Source organism: Styela clava, chromosome 4 (genome assembly GCF_964204865.1).
Source record: "Styela clava chromosome 4, kaStyClav1.hap1.2, whole genome shotgun sequence".
NCBI classification, from domain to species: Eukaryota; Metazoa; Chordata; class Ascidiacea; order Stolidobranchia; family Styelidae; genus Styela; species Styela clava.
Window position 1 is genome coordinate 19,076,874 of NC_135253.1, and position 18,962 is coordinate 19,095,835.

The 18,962-nt window shown below is 34.6% G+C and overlaps 2 protein-coding genes across 2 annotated transcripts; both read right to left on the minus strand.

Annotated features, from left to right (window-relative positions):
• Positions 1–1,004: 1,004 nt before the first annotated feature.
• On the minus strand, positions 1,005–4,209 carry LOC120326127 (protein Flattop-like). The gene is made up of 5 exons (XM_039392361.2): positions 3,966–4,209; positions 3,374–3,542; positions 2,779–2,936; positions 1,760–2,042; positions 1,005–1,258 (listed from the first exon to the last, which is right to left on the minus strand). Exons 1-5 carry the CDS (start codon positions 3,990–3,992, stop codon positions 1,227–1,229), a joined length of 669 nt encoding a protein of 222 aa, XP_039248295.2. The 5' UTR covers positions 3,993–4,209; the 3' UTR covers positions 1,005–1,226.
• Positions 4,210–7,892: 3,683 nt separating this feature from the next.
• Positions 7,893–15,868, minus strand: LOC120326254 (uncharacterized). Its single transcript, XM_039392513.2, has 7 exons — positions 15,736–15,868; positions 15,091–15,144; positions 14,098–14,218; positions 10,904–11,075; positions 10,432–10,591; positions 9,843–10,009; positions 7,893–9,224 (listed from the first exon to the last, which is right to left on the minus strand). Exons 1-7 carry the CDS (start codon positions 15,815–15,817, stop codon positions 8,793–8,795), a joined length of 1,188 nt encoding a protein of 395 aa, XP_039248447.2. The 5' UTR covers positions 15,818–15,868; the 3' UTR covers positions 7,893–8,792.
• Positions 15,869–18,962: the final 3,094 nt, after the last annotated feature.

Consider the following 18,962-nt stretch of genomic DNA (forward strand, 5'->3'; position numbering starts at 1 on the left):
AGGTTTGAAGTTTGGCACTCTTCCCAACCTAATCTGCAGTTATGCATATTTAACCAGCAAAGAAAGCAGCTTCAACCAGAAAATTTTTTTTAAATTAAAATAATCTAAAATTATCGACTCTGAGATTGAATTTGGATTAACTTTTATGATACCTTCCAATTAGATTGAGCTGCTCTAATGTTGAAAAGCAGCTAGACTGCAAGTTGTCAGGAAATCGTACTTGCACACATAGGTTACCTTTCCAAGACTCCCATGACTGTGTTACATAACATTTGCGGTAATGTAATGCGTAATTTCATAACCTAATTGATCAAAATACCTGAAATTTTCAATACTCTTCCCCAAATTAACCTATTTTTGCAAGGTGGCCGACTTGATGCTCGAAAAAATTAGACACATAAAACAAATCATGAGCTTGATTCCAGCCAGTGGAAAACAGTACTGCGGGATAAATGGACAAAATTGTTGTAGGATTTATATTTGCTAGATACATAAAAACAGTTCTTGATATAGTGGCGAAATGTCTATAATACGGTCAATAAAGAGTAGGCTACCGGTAGATGATTATAAAAATCCTGCAGTATTAGTGAGTTCCATAAAATGAAAATAGTGTGATACTTTTTTTTCAGTCAGCAAATATAAGTCTCAGTTAGATAGCAATTTATACTTTTAAGAAACTCCTCAGGTGGGTTACGTAAAGATTTCACGCATCATAATCTACATGTAATAATGCAGTAGTTTGTGAATCGTGATCGTCTTAAAGTGCAAATCATAATTCCTAAAAATAAAATTAAGTATGCTAATTTGATGATATATATTTTCTACTTATCAAAAGAACAATGACAAGACTAAAACCTGCTAAACAAGGTTAGGTAAATTGATGAAGAATTAGCAAGATATCCATTTATCTGGCAAACTACTTTTAATAACTATTTAACAAAGGCAAATATGAAATTGCAAAAAAGTGAGTCATGTATGTACTAAATATACATGTGGTGCAATAATTTTCGATGAGGTGAAACATGATATTCTATAATTAATGTCACGTTTTAGCTACTAACAGTAGCTTGGCATTGTATCATTTTGTTAGATTTATTGTCAATTTACACTTATAAATGTAACCAACAAAAAATGCAAAAAGACGCTTTATTATCGTGATAGTCTTCATAAACAAAATGAAATTAAAAAAATATTGCTTGTTGGAGAATATTGTTGATTTGATGTTGTTATACTGTGCATGCACTTCCAACTCTGTTATCTGTAAAAGTAATTATTTACAAAATATTTTCTCATTGGGATATAGAATTGGGATTGGTCATCAATTCCAGGGCCCCAGTTGGCTTACAAAGCAATCAACTATCATTTGAGATTTGTGTTAAATCCTAGTCGAAAAATCCAACTAAAGCAATGTAAAAAGAAACAATCAAAATATTGTTGAAGCGTGTCTTGGGGCGATAGAAATTTTTCATGATTTGAGTTAAAAACGAACATAGAAAAAATGTCCAAAGCCTAGTTCTATGTCAATGTATTATTTCTCCAAACCTTATAGATATGGGTATAAAAACCTGGAGAAATAATATAAATCTAATAACAAACTGTCTCACAATATAAAATCCTGTAGTATTTTAAGTTATTTGAATTTTCATAATCAACTTCCCCACTGTATTATACAGTATATTTGATAGACTCCTGGTATAAAAGAATTAAATTATTTTCTTAGATGTATTTTAATAAATATAGTAATACACCAGACACTAACCAGGGGCGTCTAGGTGGCTGGCTGGTCTTGGTGATCTTGATTTGACGCTTCGTGGTGTAGGCGATCGTACTTTTTCTTGTGGTGTTGGACTTCTCACTGGAGTGGAAGGCTTTTCTACTTTTGGGGATTTCACACATTCACCTTGCTGAATAGGGGATTTCCCAGTTGGGGATTTTGATGCTGGTTCAGGGGATTTTTTCATTGGTGCGCCAGCAGATGGTTCCATAACGTTTCCATTTGATCTTGGTGGGGTTGGTGCATGTGGTCTTTCCAATGGAGATGTCTGGAATATATATGCAAAATTGAATCATAAGAATACAGGCAGAATTAAGTAGTAGTGTGTGTACAAGGTTAGGGTTAGGCCATAATCTTATTTCTTTATTTTAGTTCTGTTATGAGTTCAGGGACTGTCTGTGTTAGCCAAGTGAATATAATCCCTGCTGATAGGTTTCAGTCCCTTCACACAACTTGATGTAAAATAGGCGAACAAAATTAGTTACCTTCATGTTAATACACATACTTTCTGAGCGCCGAATCAAGTATGGTAAGTCACAAAGTTAGACTTAGTTTAGCATTTTTATTCATTTCTTTATTCAAGACAATTGTAGCGCCAATATATGAAGATAAATAGAAAAATAAATAAAGACACAGTACATTAATTAACAAACCAGGATAGGCCAATAACATGACAACTTTCACTATTCATTAAAGAGTATCATCATTTCAAATTCAAAACGTATCCATTTTTATGTTCCTAAAATGATTGAAATCAGAATCCCTGAAAAATCAGAGTTATAGAGTACGAGATGTCTTAAAATAAATAAATTGTTAATCGAATTAATGGGTTCCATTTATTTTGGTAATATAACTATATTATATAGTATAAAAAAACAAAGAATTTGTCAATCAAATAAATAGTTCTCCAATTTGTAACTGGTATGTTTTTTTTTCATTAGTAGTTCAAAATACCTCATGCCAACCAAAGTATTCTGTGCTTTAATTCTATGATGAACACATACCTGAGATTTTTTTGTCTTTTCAAATTTTTTGTATCCATTGACAGCGTTGTTTAAAGGAGAAGTTTGTTTCAAATTATGTAAATTCTTCGCTGCGTCTCGTGATCGCGCTGTATATGATGGTCGAGCAGGTGGAATCTTGCATGGCATATCCCAGGTACCTGTTTAAAATAATTTACCCAATAAAATTAAATTTTATGATGGAATATTATACATCTTTTTTTTTGGCGCTTCAGAAGTACACTAAGATGGCGGACACCGGAACGTAGTATGTGTACCAGATTAGGGTCAGGCCATAATTTTATTTCATTTTCCTTATTTTAGTTCTATTACGTGTTCGGTGACTAGCCAAGTGACTCTTGTAGTATTTGTACCTAACATTATGGCTTAACCCTAACCTGGTACACATATGACGTTCCGGTGTCTGTCATTTTGGTGCACATACTTCTGGACGACCCTTTTTTTTATATAACTTAGATGATTATGCATAAATAACCGTGATATATGGGCAGATATTGTGCACTTAGTGCCCAGTTACAATGGTTTTATGTATGCTTTCTCAGAATAAGGCTGTGAACGAATAATATTACATAATTACCCATGAAAGTGCCCCACGGTGACTCTTTTGATTTTGGAGCTTCATTATACAAGTGACCTCGATCATTTGCAATTATTTGAGTGAATCCTTCCAAAGTGCTTGGATGCTCTTTGTGTTTCCTGGGTATTGTCCAATTACGAAGCTTTTTTGGATTGAAGGCATCTTCGTACTGTATATAACATAATTGAGATACATTTTAAAGGAACCTTCGAGAATTGTGCAAAATATATTAAAGTAAGATGTCGGCAAATAATAAAAGAGGTTTAAAGTATGAAGTCCTAAATTAAATGAGCTAATATTAGCTTAAGCTTGATGAAAAAATGCTTTTACAACTGGAATAAAGAACTCTAAATGTGATTATTACCGTAGAATTACACCCTTACTAAATTAGTATGGTATCGTTACCCTGTTACCTACAGTATGTTGTATGTTTGTTTGTTACAGAATTATAGGAAATCTCAAGTTTATTTTAATGTTGCAATAGCCTATCATAACTCACATTCCACGATATGTAGCTAGTCTAATAAAAATGCGACACTCGGTACTGACTATTCTAATATAGATATACGCCATTATTTTCTGATTTGCTCACCTGGTTTGCACTAAAATGAGAAACCATTTTTCTTTTATAAATCTTTCTTTACCGCAATGTTCCTCCTTTGTCGGGATCTCTTTCGATTAAATACCTGTTAGAACAAGATGGAATACTGCAAGGCCACCTGTTGACAAAAAGAATTTACGCGGGAGGTCTCAAAATACGTCAAAATGTAACATTAGCCAAACCCAATTGTTTCTCTGCAGAAGGGTCCGCAGCAGTAGCAAAGTCGTAGGCATGGCAACGAGAGAAACCTGCTCTTGTGCACTCTCTAGTGGTGCGGTATGCCATCTTGTGAATTCTAGAGTAATGTCATATATCCTGCAGGTGGGGATAGCAAGCCTGAATACTCTTGACGACATATGACGGAAAAACTTTGTCTCGCTCCAGGGGATATAGGATAAATACGAAATATACTTTTTTTTAAATAGAAATAATGTGCAGATGTTTCTGGGACTACCAATAAAGTTCTTCCGGTTTAGGCGATCTTTTCCAATGATCTCTGTCCGACCGTACGATCAATGTTCTGAAATCTAAATTGTAGGACAAGCGCCCTCAGTTGGTGAATGTCGGGTGCTAGATTCTAGGATACTGTATTGCTCTTATTGCCATTAATGGCCGTCGCGCAATGTATTTTTTGCGTTTAAGTTAGAAAAGCGGATTTAAAATAACTCTGAATACACTGCTCGCTATATCATGTTATTTTTATAAACTGAAATAATGAAATGCACAGCCAATACATTAAAAACATATTCATTCGAAGCTGTCAGTTTTCCTCTTATCTATTATCGAATATCTAAATATTACATCTTTTTTGAAATCTTGATAAACGATAGCTTGGTGATCAGTAACTGTTAAATTTGTTAATGCTATATTTTAATAGTTTGGATTACATTTGTCCTTTAATAGATTCTGAATATATTAATCGTCATGCTTTTCTGCTTTTAGCTTGTTGTGTTAGATTTTTCTTCAGCATATGTATTGTAGCCTTATATCGTAAATATATACTACTACTAGATGTCCAACTCCGCTCTCCGTATAATAAACAAACGAAGGCGTTGCACCTCCAAGTGGAGGGCGTCACGGTCGGTAGGTTCAGACATGATGCTTAACGACGACGACGCTCCTAGCTTCTGCATCAGAGCTCGCAAACTCCCCTGTTCGTTGATGACTGAACAAAATATTTGCTGAAGGACGTGGAGAATTTGATAAAAATGAACAAATAATTGTGAAAATAAAGACACAGTCTATCTTGCAAATTGCCAGGATGATGTGACAACTTTCTTGTCGAAAGAACGCAATGCATCAAAAATGCGATGAATTGCAAAAAACGTCAGTCAGATGTAGGTAAAGTGGTGACGAAAATGAATACTTTGCACCTGATATTTCTAAGATTTGTGCTTATTTTGAAGACCTTTGTCTTAAAAATTATTTTAGTCTTTATTTTTAACAAACGTCAGTATTTTGACATGTATCCTTATAAATGAATATACCGGTAAATTAAACTTGGAATTTGGTTTAGATCTGGAACTTCGTAAGATATAAAATGAGTAAACGTAACAACATTAACGAAACAAATAGCCAGTGTTTTGCGCACTGCAGCTTTCGTGAAATCTGGAATCTGGAATCCATAGGTAAAGCAGCAATTTCTGCTCACAATGCAACCCAGATGGCAGAAGCACAAGGACTCTGCTCAAGAAATTGAATCAAACTAAGAGGGTAGTTGAAAAGTTAGACCAAAACCTCTAGAAGCAAATGTGGGTTTTCAATAGTTCAGATGATCTGGGTGGGGTCTGACAGATGTTTGGTCTAATATGGTATGTTTGGAGCCCTTCATACGTTGGAGAAGCAATGAAATGTTGGAGTACAAAATGAGTTGCATGTAGCTGTATAGCATTTATTTTGTTAAAAAAATCCTCGGGCTAATCACTTGTTGTAGACTTCCAGTTTGTAAAATAATTTATGAAATTTTGGCTGATCCACTGCAGCCTTTTATCTTTTGTAGTTCTGCTGCATATACCAAGAAAGGTATTCTGCAGTTTGCAATACTTGGCAGTTGCTTCAAATTCAGACATTTCCAAAATCTCAGCAACAGATGCAGGAAAAACCTATAAAGAAATATTTCCATGGCTCATCTGTTATTAATGACCTGAATAATGTTGGTAATTTCAGAAATAATAATCATGCTCCAAGTATTTAAATGTTCAATAGGAGATAGATAAATTAATATCCAAAGCAATACTTTGTGCTATACCTGTGCTGAATATTTAGCAGACATTTTTGTCAAGCTATTGAGTTAAAAATGTTGGTCTGTTAGTTCACATGGCTGTTTTAAATGTTTTTTTAGACATATCTTTATAAGTTCCATCTAGATGTGTTTTCATACCAAAACCACATCTGGTGACAGCAAATCATTTTTTAAAAGTGAGTTTCAAGCAGTCTGCAAAAATTTATATTTTAGTTACGATATTTTGAAATAAGTTGCCTACAACAATTGGAGCTTGGGCTTTGTCTACCATCTAAGCATGTGTGTTATATATATATAAGTATAACAGCCATTTGAACAAAGTGTTATTTGAAACAAAAATGTGAATACCTCATATAACAAATTGGAATTAATAAAATGTAACGGTTCCAGGAGAAATATTCATGCATTTAATGAATGTGGTGGATTTTGAAGTAGCAAAAGAGTTCTTGCTATTTATTACAAATCAATAATTTAAAAACACTCGGCAAAACAATGCAAATTTTTTTTGGCATATCTAAAATTATGAATATATGCCATGTTTAGATAATAGCAATGATAGGTATCCAATTTATGTGAATAAGGGTATTAGTACCAGCCTGAAATCAAGCAAAATGAATTCACATGGCAAACGTAAAGCCCCTCTTGTGTTGTCATATGCAGCTGGTGACTTCGTATACAATGACAAAATGAATGGAAAAAAATCCATCATAAAACACTCATTATTTGAAGGTAAAATATGTGTGTTCAATTTATGTTTTCATACCGACCTTACAATTTTAGGGTGGTATCGTTCACCACATATCTTTTTTGCCAAAAGTTTTAGTTCCTCAATCAAAAATTTTCATTGATATGGCTGTATGGTGTAAGTTGATTCTGATTTTTGAGATAAATCATCACCTATTAGTCAATTTATATCCTTGCTTACTGCTACACAGCATAAATTCTCACACTGCAACTTTTTTACGATCCTTTTCTTCTTGAAAATATACATATTAGGTTACATAATATCTTGATCTCTTATCAAAATTTACGTTTCTTGACAAAAATTACTGTATTGGCTGCCTAGGACATACACAAATTACTCTTTTTATGCTGAACAATCGTAGCACAAAGTGATTCTCTACTACATCCACCCCTGTAGCTCATTGGAGCCTTGAAGTGAATTTAAAATCTACAGATCTTACTGTCATTTGTCAACATGCTTCCAAGTGCTAGGACCGGTTCTAGGGCCTTCCCTCTCAAATGATTGCTCTTCTATTTTGTTTTGTAATCTGCATTTTATAATAAAATCTTTATTAATGTTGATGCACAACTAATTTGAATATTTATAAAGCCACTCACCTAATCTTGTCGTGAGACAACGCCGTCAGAACACAGGAAAACGCACGATGATTTTGGAAGCAATAATCTGTCTGCGCCTGGTCGGGCGTGACGGCGAATCCAACATCGGGACCAAATATCGGGAGTTACACGGGGTTGCTTATATACACCAGCATGATATCGTAGTTAAATATAGAATTCATGCAAACTGGAGGAAAAGCAGAAAGGCGCTACCCCGAAGCGGTACTGGTATAAAGAGCCACAGCGCTATCAATACATTATGAAGTTATTGGACACGAAAAGGACCTATTGCTATTATGTTGTTGTTTTTGTTGTTATTTTGTCTTCTTCTTTCATTAATATAACACCATAGTTTTATGCCAGTGAATGAGTGTATTAATATGTAGTTTGCCAACGCAATAATGATATAAGAAGTTTGTCAGATAAAACATTTATTATATTACATGCAGTAATAAAAAAAATGTATTTTCACGAAAAATTAAACTACGAATTTAGGTCAAAATTATATCAAATTTCTACGTTCATTTGTGTTTAGGTTAAAAATAAAAATTCGAGGCAATACGGTAAAAACGAGAAAAATGAGCCAGTAATGAGATTTAGCAGGTTACCTCCCACGCGTTCGCTCGAACCAGTTCTTGGAGAATTGTAATATCATCGTATCAGTTATTGTTTTGTGTCTGTGACGTTAGAAGACCACAGCAAATGAATAACTTGAACCGCACCTGGCAACCGGCCTTACATTTGGGGTTTGCATTGGGCGCTCCAGAAGTATGTGTACCAATACGGAGGTAACTAATTCTGCCTACTTTACATCAAGTTGTGTAAAACGACGGAAGGCTATGGATAGTGGGTATATTTGATTGGCTAAGACAGACGGTCCCAGGACTCGTACTGAACTACAATAAGGAAAATCGGAATAAAATTTTGCCCTAACCCTAACCTGGTACACATACTACGAGAATAACCATCATTGGATATGGCCAGTGGAAATGTACCTTGGGCTTTAACTGCTTTTGCATTACTCCCATGAGTATTCAATTATTTTTTTTTATGACGATGTTAGTATGTTTACGACTCTTTTAATTAAGAGCATCGTGGAACTTATATATAAAGATAAATTTTCGAGGTATCATCGCAATCAACTGAGTTGTATTATTTATATGATGTGAACATCAGGCATTCAATTGATCAGTTTCTGTGCTAGAGATATCACCATAATGTTCTTTAAGAAAATATCATGAATCGTTGTCCATGTATGGAATACTTTTTTTATTACTCGTGTTAAACATTAGTTTGCTTTTTGTACTTCGTTGTTGTTGACGTTTTTGTTGCTGAGATCTTTCATATTCGTCTGGAAACCATTTTCTTAGTCTCCCTTCATCGCTATTCTCTTCTGGCGGTGACCTCGAGTCCAAAGTTGGAAATTCAAAACTATCGCTTGTGTAATCCGAACGATTATTAGCATTGTTTAAATTTCGATCTCTTTGTCTTTTGGTCTTTTTTCGTTTCCGATTTTTCGAAGGCCGACTGCGATAACCTTCGTCATCAGATGATGACGTCATGTAGTCACTGTACGAACTTGAATTTGTTCGAGCGAAGGCGACTTTGTGTTTTTCTGGGTGAGTGTCAGGTAATTTGATCGGCGTTCGAATTATTTCCATTGGTGCCTGAAATAATTACGATCTTGAAAACATATTTTCAAATTTTAATCTGAACGCGCTATAATTCTGGTTTTCATAGGAAAATTTGAAGCTGACAGGTGCGTACTACGGCCTTCGGTTCAAAAGCCTTGCCCATCCCTGCTCTGTAGCCTTGTTGGCGCACCGGTGGTTATTACGCTGGTATCGCATATAAAATAGACACGTCGGATTGGATATTACCTTATTCAATAATTTCATACCCACTTGGATGATATACAAAAACAACTAATGTAATTGAAATGCATGTCTCGCAACAATCAACAAATGGCGATTTGGGTTCGAGATATTGAGGGTGGTTAAACAAAAATCGGTTCGAGTCCCATTGAAGACATCTTAACGAGTAAGTTGATTAAAAAGTCGGCCGAAAAATAGCAAAACTGAGCAAATAATAAAATAATCGATATTTAGGGGTGTCGGTGGTTTAGGCATGTTTAACCGCAGTCTTGAGACGATGTTCGATATAATCCTCACGAGTCGTCCTCATATGCTCAAAACCAGCAGTACTGATAAATGCAGTTTAATGCGTGCGGCTTTGAGTATTTTTATAAATATTTCACTATTCATTTATTTTTATACTCAACTAACCTCTTGATAATACTCGTCGTGTGAAAATCTTTTTCTGTTTGTCATGAAGAAACCTTTTGTCATTATCATCCAAATGATCAAACTGAAAGCAATAACAGCAATACATCCGAATACAATCACCAATATCACTGCCAGAGGAACGACTTCGTCGTTTTCATTCGAGCTTGCTGTAATAAAAAATAGGATAATTCTATCTGGAAATTAATAATCAAGATACTGCTATAAAGTTATTCTGGATGTCATGTTTTGGTATATCATTTGTCTTCTTCATTGTACTCTGAGTACTGAGGAATTATATTTTATTAAATAATTTTTGGGTTTGGATAGGTTTTAGACTTTTAGCAAGCATTTAAGACCAGACTAATAGCAAAAATCGAAAAGGAGTTACACAAAGTGTCGTCCTAATAACGCTAAATATCGATCAATCAGTAACGTGAACTTTATTGTACTTAAGTATCAGGTAAAATTACCAGGAATAACACTAAAAATAAATGTATTCATAACAGTTGGTTGTTCTTAAATCAGAAACAAAAATGCACTTCTACAGAAAGACATAGGCTACCTACATCAAAAACTTGTTGTCACTCACATTTACTTTCCGGCATCGTTTTATTTGACTCTGAGTCAGCCCAATTGGTATCTCCTTCGAAAATCCCATGACCGGTATCGTGAATCCCCAGAATTATTTTTTCTGGTTTTTCCATCGATGCAGTTGTTATAGCAACAGTCGTTTTCGGTTCTTTAGTTGTCTACAAAATGCAAAAGTTTGTTTTATTAATTCTTTATTTGAAAAAATTATCGAATACGTACACTCTTCTGTCTTTGAATTAAAATTAGCCCGATTTTAGCTCTCCAATGATCACTCAGTTTTGTCAAACTTCATGTAGTCAAAACTTGTTTGATTGAACTAATATAATGGTAAATGTTAGCGTGAATTTGATAGAATTTTGTGATAGTTTTGTCAAACTGAATGATCCTAATTAGTTCATAATTCATTCTAAATCATAATGCCCCTGGTCCAAAATCTTGCCCGCCCCTGGACGGACATACAAAATCCATACCGTAGTGCAATGACAGCATTGAACTGTGATTTCATAATCGCTGCAAAAGTGCGTTCTTCTTCCACGAGCTTTATAGCGAGGTATTGAAACACATCTTAAACCGATCTCAACGTCACATATTGTGTGTTTCAATCGAAGTAAGTGATACGGTACTTCCCATCGTAAACTGTCTCTGAAATTAGGAAAACACATGATTTTTATTTTGTTAATTTAGTATTTGTTTATAAGTTGAGGATTTGTATTTTTATATAAAATACGTGGACAGGTTTTTTAAACTTTTGAAGGTGTGCAAACGTGTTTCACCTCCGCAAGAACGCTGAAACAAGATTTAAATTAAACTTTATTGTAATGCACTATAGTGGTGGCGGTATAGCTCTGGTAGATTACTATTGCGGACAATCAAAAACTGACTCCGCTTTTGGGAAATTTGAAAATAGAATCCCTGCTCCAACACTAACGCAAGATACCCAATTCTAATTCCGAGTTGAGACTCCGAACACACCTTTGGGCTTGGAGGTTAAAAAGTTTCCAATGAAGTAATTCCATAGCAAACAGAACGTAAAAGTGTATAAAATAAGATAAAAAAAAACGATTCCATTGAATAAAAGAACACTGGCGCTACCGTATTCAACTAAAGCGGAACTGCGCATTAACCGGGGAAATTTTCAAAAAATCTGAGTTTATAAGAAACGTATTGTTTTTGAGAATGCACTCAGAACTGTCATGAACAGTGATCAGTTGGTATGAAGATCCATATCATCGACTCAAATCTGCAAATATCCAGAGGAAACACAATCGTGATTTTGTATATCTTAAGTTTACTACAGGTTGTGTAGGGATTGGTGGCACCATCTTGTGGAAAGTGTACTATATTAACTGGCAGGCTTTGATCAAATCTGATTATTAGTTATCGCAAATGGGAAATGGTTCTCACTCGATTTACTATCAATCATGTCACAGAGACATACCACATTAGTCAATTATTTTTCAGAGATCAACGTCTTTCCGAAAGCAATAAAAATTGTAATCCGGTCCATTAACTTGGATTAGTGGTTTCGAGGTCAAATTATACCACACACTGATATTGAATATTTTACAAGTCGGGCAAACTTCGAAGAAATTGAGAGATGCATAGTATAATACAGTGGTTTTCGAACTTTTTAATGCCGCGCCCCTATTTAAAATTTGTCACGTTTCGCGCCCCACCTTAAAAATACCTAGCTAACAATAAGCTACAGATAACATATGGTAAGACGAAAAACACGTTGAAAATACGTGGATGGAACGTAACTATATCCAAAATAGAGCAATATAAATGTCCAAAATAAGACGGACAAGATCAAATCTGCCAAATATTTTTATTTTTAATTAGCTTTACGCATTGCCCCCTTTTTCACCATTACAGTGGTATTTATAGTGGCATTTTGATTGGTAGATTCCGAATCCCATTATGTTTGAATTCATGCACAAAAAAGTGAAACGCCCCTTGAAATAAACAAGGCATAAAAGCAATAAAACCAGGAGGAACGGAAAATATTTTGGTAATGTGAGAACTAAAATCAGATTTTGTATCACAACCTTATTTGCTCAATTTCAGATAACGTGAAACACAAGTTTCATTATTATTATTACTTTCTATACACCCGGTATGGGGCACATGATCCGGCCTTGGAGCTGTGTATAATAGATTGGGTAGACCAAAACAAAACCACAAATGTGTTCCGAGTCCCACATTTAACCACACGTGACGTTAGCTAACACGACTGTAATGCATTACCATAAATATATGACCAAACTATATTGTCAACAATCCCATACACTGAGATTGGAAATAGTTTAGTTGTAGATAGATATACAGTACGATACATTGGGGCAGTGGTTCCCAACCTTTATGACTCGTGACCCCCTTCCGTAAGTTTTGTGCATTGTGCCCTTCCCCCCAACTGCTCTGTTGCCCCCGGTTCAGAACAGCTGGATTGGGGGTTTGGAGAAGGCCGCGAATCTATTCTGCATTGTACCATACCACAAATAGCGACATTAACATAACAGAATAAAGGGGTGACGGTGATCTATTTTTTTATCTATCCTATTATACAGTATCATATGACCAAAAAAGGCTTTCCATAATACCATATGCTTTGCGGCCATATTTACTCTAATTTATCAAATTTACTATTTCCAATTGAATTCCTGAATAATGCATCACATATATCAGGTGTACTCAAATGGGCTTTTAAGTTGAAATTAAATATCTTGAAAGGCTTTTCAGTGATTGATTTCACCTAAAAATGGGATGCATTAGAATAGAGTGCTGAAATATCGCAGTGATATTTACCAAATATAAAATTGCTGGAAAATGGATTTTGTTAGTAAATAAAATCTGGCAATGAAATGTAATATGTGCACTCTAACCAAGGCTCTGCAAAAAAGTAATGTATTTCGTAGATAATAGTGTGTTTAAAGTCATAACCTATATGGTATTCATTTAAGAAGAAGTGTTTTGAACCTAGACGGGATTACAAACCAAGAAGGTAATATCGAGGCAGGGTGGCCCAAAAGTAGGTATACAGTTATTTTATTTCTTTTTTATTACCTTCCAAGCAGCTAGAAAACTAATGTAAAATTCACACTAGATTTATTATCTAAAAAAATAATCAATTTTGGTGGTACTCAACAAGTAACATAAAGTGAACTGCAAGTAGCTTCAAAGCATATAAAATAGTTTAATAACTGTATACCTACTTTTGGGCCACCCATATCATCTTAAGATACTTAAGATGGGTGAGTTATGATGTCTTGATCTGATCATATTATCTCGGCATGGTGAATATTACACATTTGTCTAATCGAATACTTATATAGACAGTTTATAATATTTGGCGACTGTGATGGACAGATAATAGTTCTCAATAAGGGTATGCAACTGCAGTACTTCATTCCTTGCTTGTTCGCTAGTTGGTGTCACGTAAGCATGTTCGCACATTCAAGGCTTTTATTGAGATCCGTCCTATCCCAATACAAGATTCTATGAAAATGCTATGCTCTTTCTAACCCAATAGCACTTTTTACCTTAGAGGTTGCCATCTAATAGTTTCAAATACAGGTTTTGCCCCAATCACACTGACGAGTTAAATTTCTTATTAAGTTTATTTTGAAACATTTTTACCAATTTACTTAAAAAATCACCTTTTTACCTGCATTTTATGTCCCTTGGTTTTTCACAGAAGTCATATGAACCACGTAATTTATCATAAGTTGTATTGTCTCCAACATTTGCGTCATAATCGTCGTTATTCATCCATGGCGTCCAAACACCTGTACAAGTGCATTGTTATTATAATAGAGGAAATTTGACATAAAGTTTACCAATCATTATTTTAAAATTCAATTGCAAGCATACGTCTCGTATGCTAACACAGGGGTGTGCGAACCGCGGGCCAAATACAGCCCACAGGGAGAAATTGTGCTACCCGCGAAACGAGTTTTTAATATAGTTTAATCTGGTATGTGCCGGTACTTCCAATCCTTTTGCGTTACAAAGCCTATACCCGAGTCCAATTTTTTTCTTCTATACCTGACGTTACAATGGCCTAACAGCTAGCTTGTGCAAAGCAAACAACACATGTAATAAGATTTCCAACCAAAAGTTTTGTGCGTGCAACTACTAAAAAGTTAGTAATGTGTTAAATAAAGGTGCGCCCGCGGTTTCATCTAGTTATTTGTATCTTGTCCTCCTGTATTTAAAGATTGCACACCCCAGCGCTAAAATCATTTAAACTGACAGAATCAATATTAAAAGAACAAGAGAGCTATGCTCAAATATATGGACACGTAGCGCCACCCATTGGCAATAATTTTGATGACGTCATAGCGAAAAAAAGAGTAATAGCCTTCTGGAGAAAAATTTTATCTTTAACCACTGTAAATTTCAAAGCAATTGGTTCAGTATTCGAGGAGAAAAGCGATTTTTTAATGATAATGACGAAAGAAAATAACAATAACAACATTTTGAAACGATCGTTATGGCCACTAAACGTGTCCAATTATTAGCTACAACAGTTCCATGATGGGACATACCGGTAGATATCAGTTAACATGATACTTGAAACCTGCGATATGACCAGACAGGAAAAGATGAAAATTATGAAACACGAAGTTTAGTGCAAATTATGTAAAAGAATTCTTACATTCACAACCGTTTCCGTCTATTTCAGTTGGTGGAACTTCGTCTCTTGTTGGCCCTTTTCAAACAAATAGTGTTTATTGAATTTAGTCATGAAAAATAGTAAGTAATTTTGAGTTCTCGTTATTTTTAGAAATAGACACGTACCAGAACACTTAAATTTTATGATACTTTATGGCCATTTGATTATTATGTTCCGAAAGTTTAAGATATGTTTTAAAATATTTTTTTTGGTGAATTCCACATTCACATTCAAAACTCAAATCGTAATTTCATTACTTATGATAGATATCATTTACCTCTTAATAGATAATTGAATTGAACATAATGGTTACCATGAGCGCAAGAAAATCATTATTATTAAGCTTATAAATAATTAAAAAAATGGGTACTCCCGAAGTATGTGAATCAAGATGGCGGACACCGGATCGTAGTATGTGTACCAGGTTAGGGTTAGGTCATAATTTCAGGTACAAACACTACGGGAGTCACTTGGCTAGTCCCCGAACTCGTAATAGAACTAAAATAGGGTAAATTGGAATGAAATTATATCTTAATTCTAACCTGGTACACATACTACGTTTCGGTGTCCGCCATCTTGGTTCACATACTACGGGAGTACCAAAAAATAAATAAAATTGCTACTTACTTTTTCCGATAACTGCCGTTGTGAGAAAGATAAATAAACAAATTGGAACGAGATGACTTGAAATAACCCATAATGACGTCATACTCCGTACAAATCAGAAGCTTCGAGAAATAATTAACTTTATATCGATTTAAAATCTGCAGATGCAAACAAACAAATGGAGTAATTACGATTCGCAGTTCGTTGCATATAAATCCTATTTTCTACTTGTTTACAATGTGGTACTTTCGTAGTGTGTGTTATGTGTACCAGTTTAGTGTTAGGCCATAATTTTATTCCGATTTTCTTTAATTTATTTCTATATCTCCTATCCAAGAACAACTGATTTTCTTCTTGGGCAGGAAGTTATCTGATGTTGGGAGGCGTGCATGTTAAATATGAACAAAGTCGTAACCGCAATTTTTATATGTAAAATTCCACAAAAAAAATTTTTATTTCCCGCTAAACATGAAGTATACAGGGTGTCTATAAAGTCTCTTTACAATTTCAGTTTTGTTATAAAGTCAGTTCTCGATATATCTTATACAGGTTTGTTGTTTTTTAATCAGTAATTGTTTAAATATTTTCACTTCATTTAAAACATCTGTGAGGTCCAAAACAATATCGTCACGCTAATAACCGAATTGCGTAAGTCATTTTTGGCGAGTTTGAGATTTTTATGAAATAGGTATTTATGTAATGCTGCGCACCTGTCTGTTAACTCAGATTTTATTTTAAGAATTCCGAAACCCATAAAAATGAAGATTTAGAATGACATGCACATTTGTGCAATCGTTTCGTCATAATGAATTATCATTGTTACCGCAGGACTATTGTGACGTCACAAATGCAAAATAACCTCGGCGAAGTATTTTCGAGTTTTTGCATCTCGGATTCTAGCTTAGCGCGTATTAATTTGAATTTATTCTACAGTATAGAAAGGCGTGCACTTGGGATATTCACTGTCCGAGTCCAGTTCACCTTGGTTGGCTTTTATATTGGGTGCATTGCTGTTTTATTCTTTATATTTAATCTTAGTCTTATTTCGGTGGGTGTGCAGAACGTGTTATATTGATGAAATATATATTTTTAAACATAAAAAAATAATGTAATTGAAACTGATTAGTTATTTTGGGGATTAAACATTGTAGATACTGAGAATTACATTCGTTTTTGGAATGTTTAGTTTTCAGGACTGGTGCATATAGTAAAGTTGCAAAATTGCGTATGTCCCCAAGTCATAGACGCATTTCTGCCTAAGTCACAGTGCGCCATTATGACGTCACTTAACTGCGTCATACAAATTAATTTAAATCCGGCTACGATCAAAAAATTGAGCCATGGCAAATTATTGATTCTCAATGGCATAACAATATCATTAGGAAGTTTTTTACGTTTTTCTCAAAACTGCTGAAAATGACTTACGCAATTCGGTTATTAGCGTGACGATATATAGTATCGATAAATTCCTTTTGCAATTTTAAAAATTGTATGACTTTGTGGACACCCTATATCAGAGGTGAGCAAGGTTTGGTTGTGGTAGCATCAGGCGGGCCAGAGGGATTTATGCAACGGGCCTGATTTGGCCTGATTTGGCCCGCGGGCCGTAGTTTGCACATGTCAGCCCTATATATATACCATATATTCCTAGCAGGACATTGATTGTAACAAATATTTGGAACGCATCTTTACATTATACAATGCGGACAGACGGTAATTTGGCTGACATCAATGTAAGATCTGGATTCAGTCTCTGTCCCCTGAGAGTATCAATTTAAGTATGACCTTCAATGAGTGTGGTGTTGAAAAATTGGCCGATTTCGCCATTGTGGCGTCTTGGAATCCAGTCAAAATTTTCAAGGGTTTGGCCTAATGACAATTTTAAATTACTATTTTACTATTAATACGCTTCAGAAACGTGTGTACCAATATGGAGGTAACTAATTTTGTTTGCCTACATTCCATCAAGTTATGTAAAGGAATGGAAACCTCTGGGCACATATTCACTTGGCTAACACAGACTTGGTACACATACTACGGGAGTACCATTTTTTTTTTAAAAGAAAGATCAAACAAACGCTGAAATGGGAAGTACGCTAGCTCAAGTTCTGCTGAAAAGATTTTGAAAAATTGTTGAATGTAGTATTCAGATATTGGCCATATTCGTATAATTTTACATCACTTTATATTCATAGTATTTTTGTACAAACTTATAATAAATTGGGTGAAAATAAATGCGTTTTTTTCAAATGCACCTCCATTCACTGGACGCCGTGTCTATCTATATTATTGCGCGGATCAAACTCTTTCCACTAGAACTTAAAAAAATGTCAATAGTTTTACTATATTCGGTGTAAAATTCAACTCAAAGCACAGAATTTTGAAGTAAAATCGATTAAATTGTAAAATATTCTTCAAGTTTTCGGCCACAAACTTGAAATGACATCGATGTATGAGATTGACCTTACGATGAGTTTCTTTACATAAGAGTATTGCATTATGGAATAAGCTCGTCTCATGTTCCATTAGGCTGAGATATCATATTTTGACATTTCGGATAAAGCCAACGCGATAACAAATTAGGCGTAAAATATGACAAAAATGTGCCGTAGGCTGTGTCCATTGTACTAATGTATAGAAGGGATCAACGGGGTGTCTTTAAAGCTTATGAATGTTTACTCAAGAAAGACTATTTTGCACCACTGTGACTAAGGTGAACAAAGATGTTGATAAAAAAAGATTTCTGGCTGTTGGTCATATCTTGAAGGTATTAAATGCTTTGAAAGTTTTGGCCTAAACCATAAATGAGACTGGATTTCCAAATTTTTTTCAATATTTACTGAATAATCAATGTAGAGCGTTGTTATTCACCAAATAAAATTCAATATCCACACGAAAAAATATTTGCTCTTTTTATTAAGTTATTTTGCGGTTAGGGTCATTGTCATCATGCAAAACTCTAGTTACACTCTTAGGATAATTGGATAAAATAAAAGTGTTTTATCCATTCCATTTCTGTGCCATGAATATTATTGCGACAGTAAATTTCAGTCAGTAATTCTAATTGAATAATCGTAGTCAATAACTAAATTAATAATTCAGCACAGTCTAATCTACACAGAGAACTGACTAATTCGAATTTTTTAAATCTTGCTATATGCAAATAACAGAATTGGACCTGGCAGCGATGTATAATTTCCTGGTGTATATATTTCTAACTTTTCTGTTACATACTGACATTCGATGAG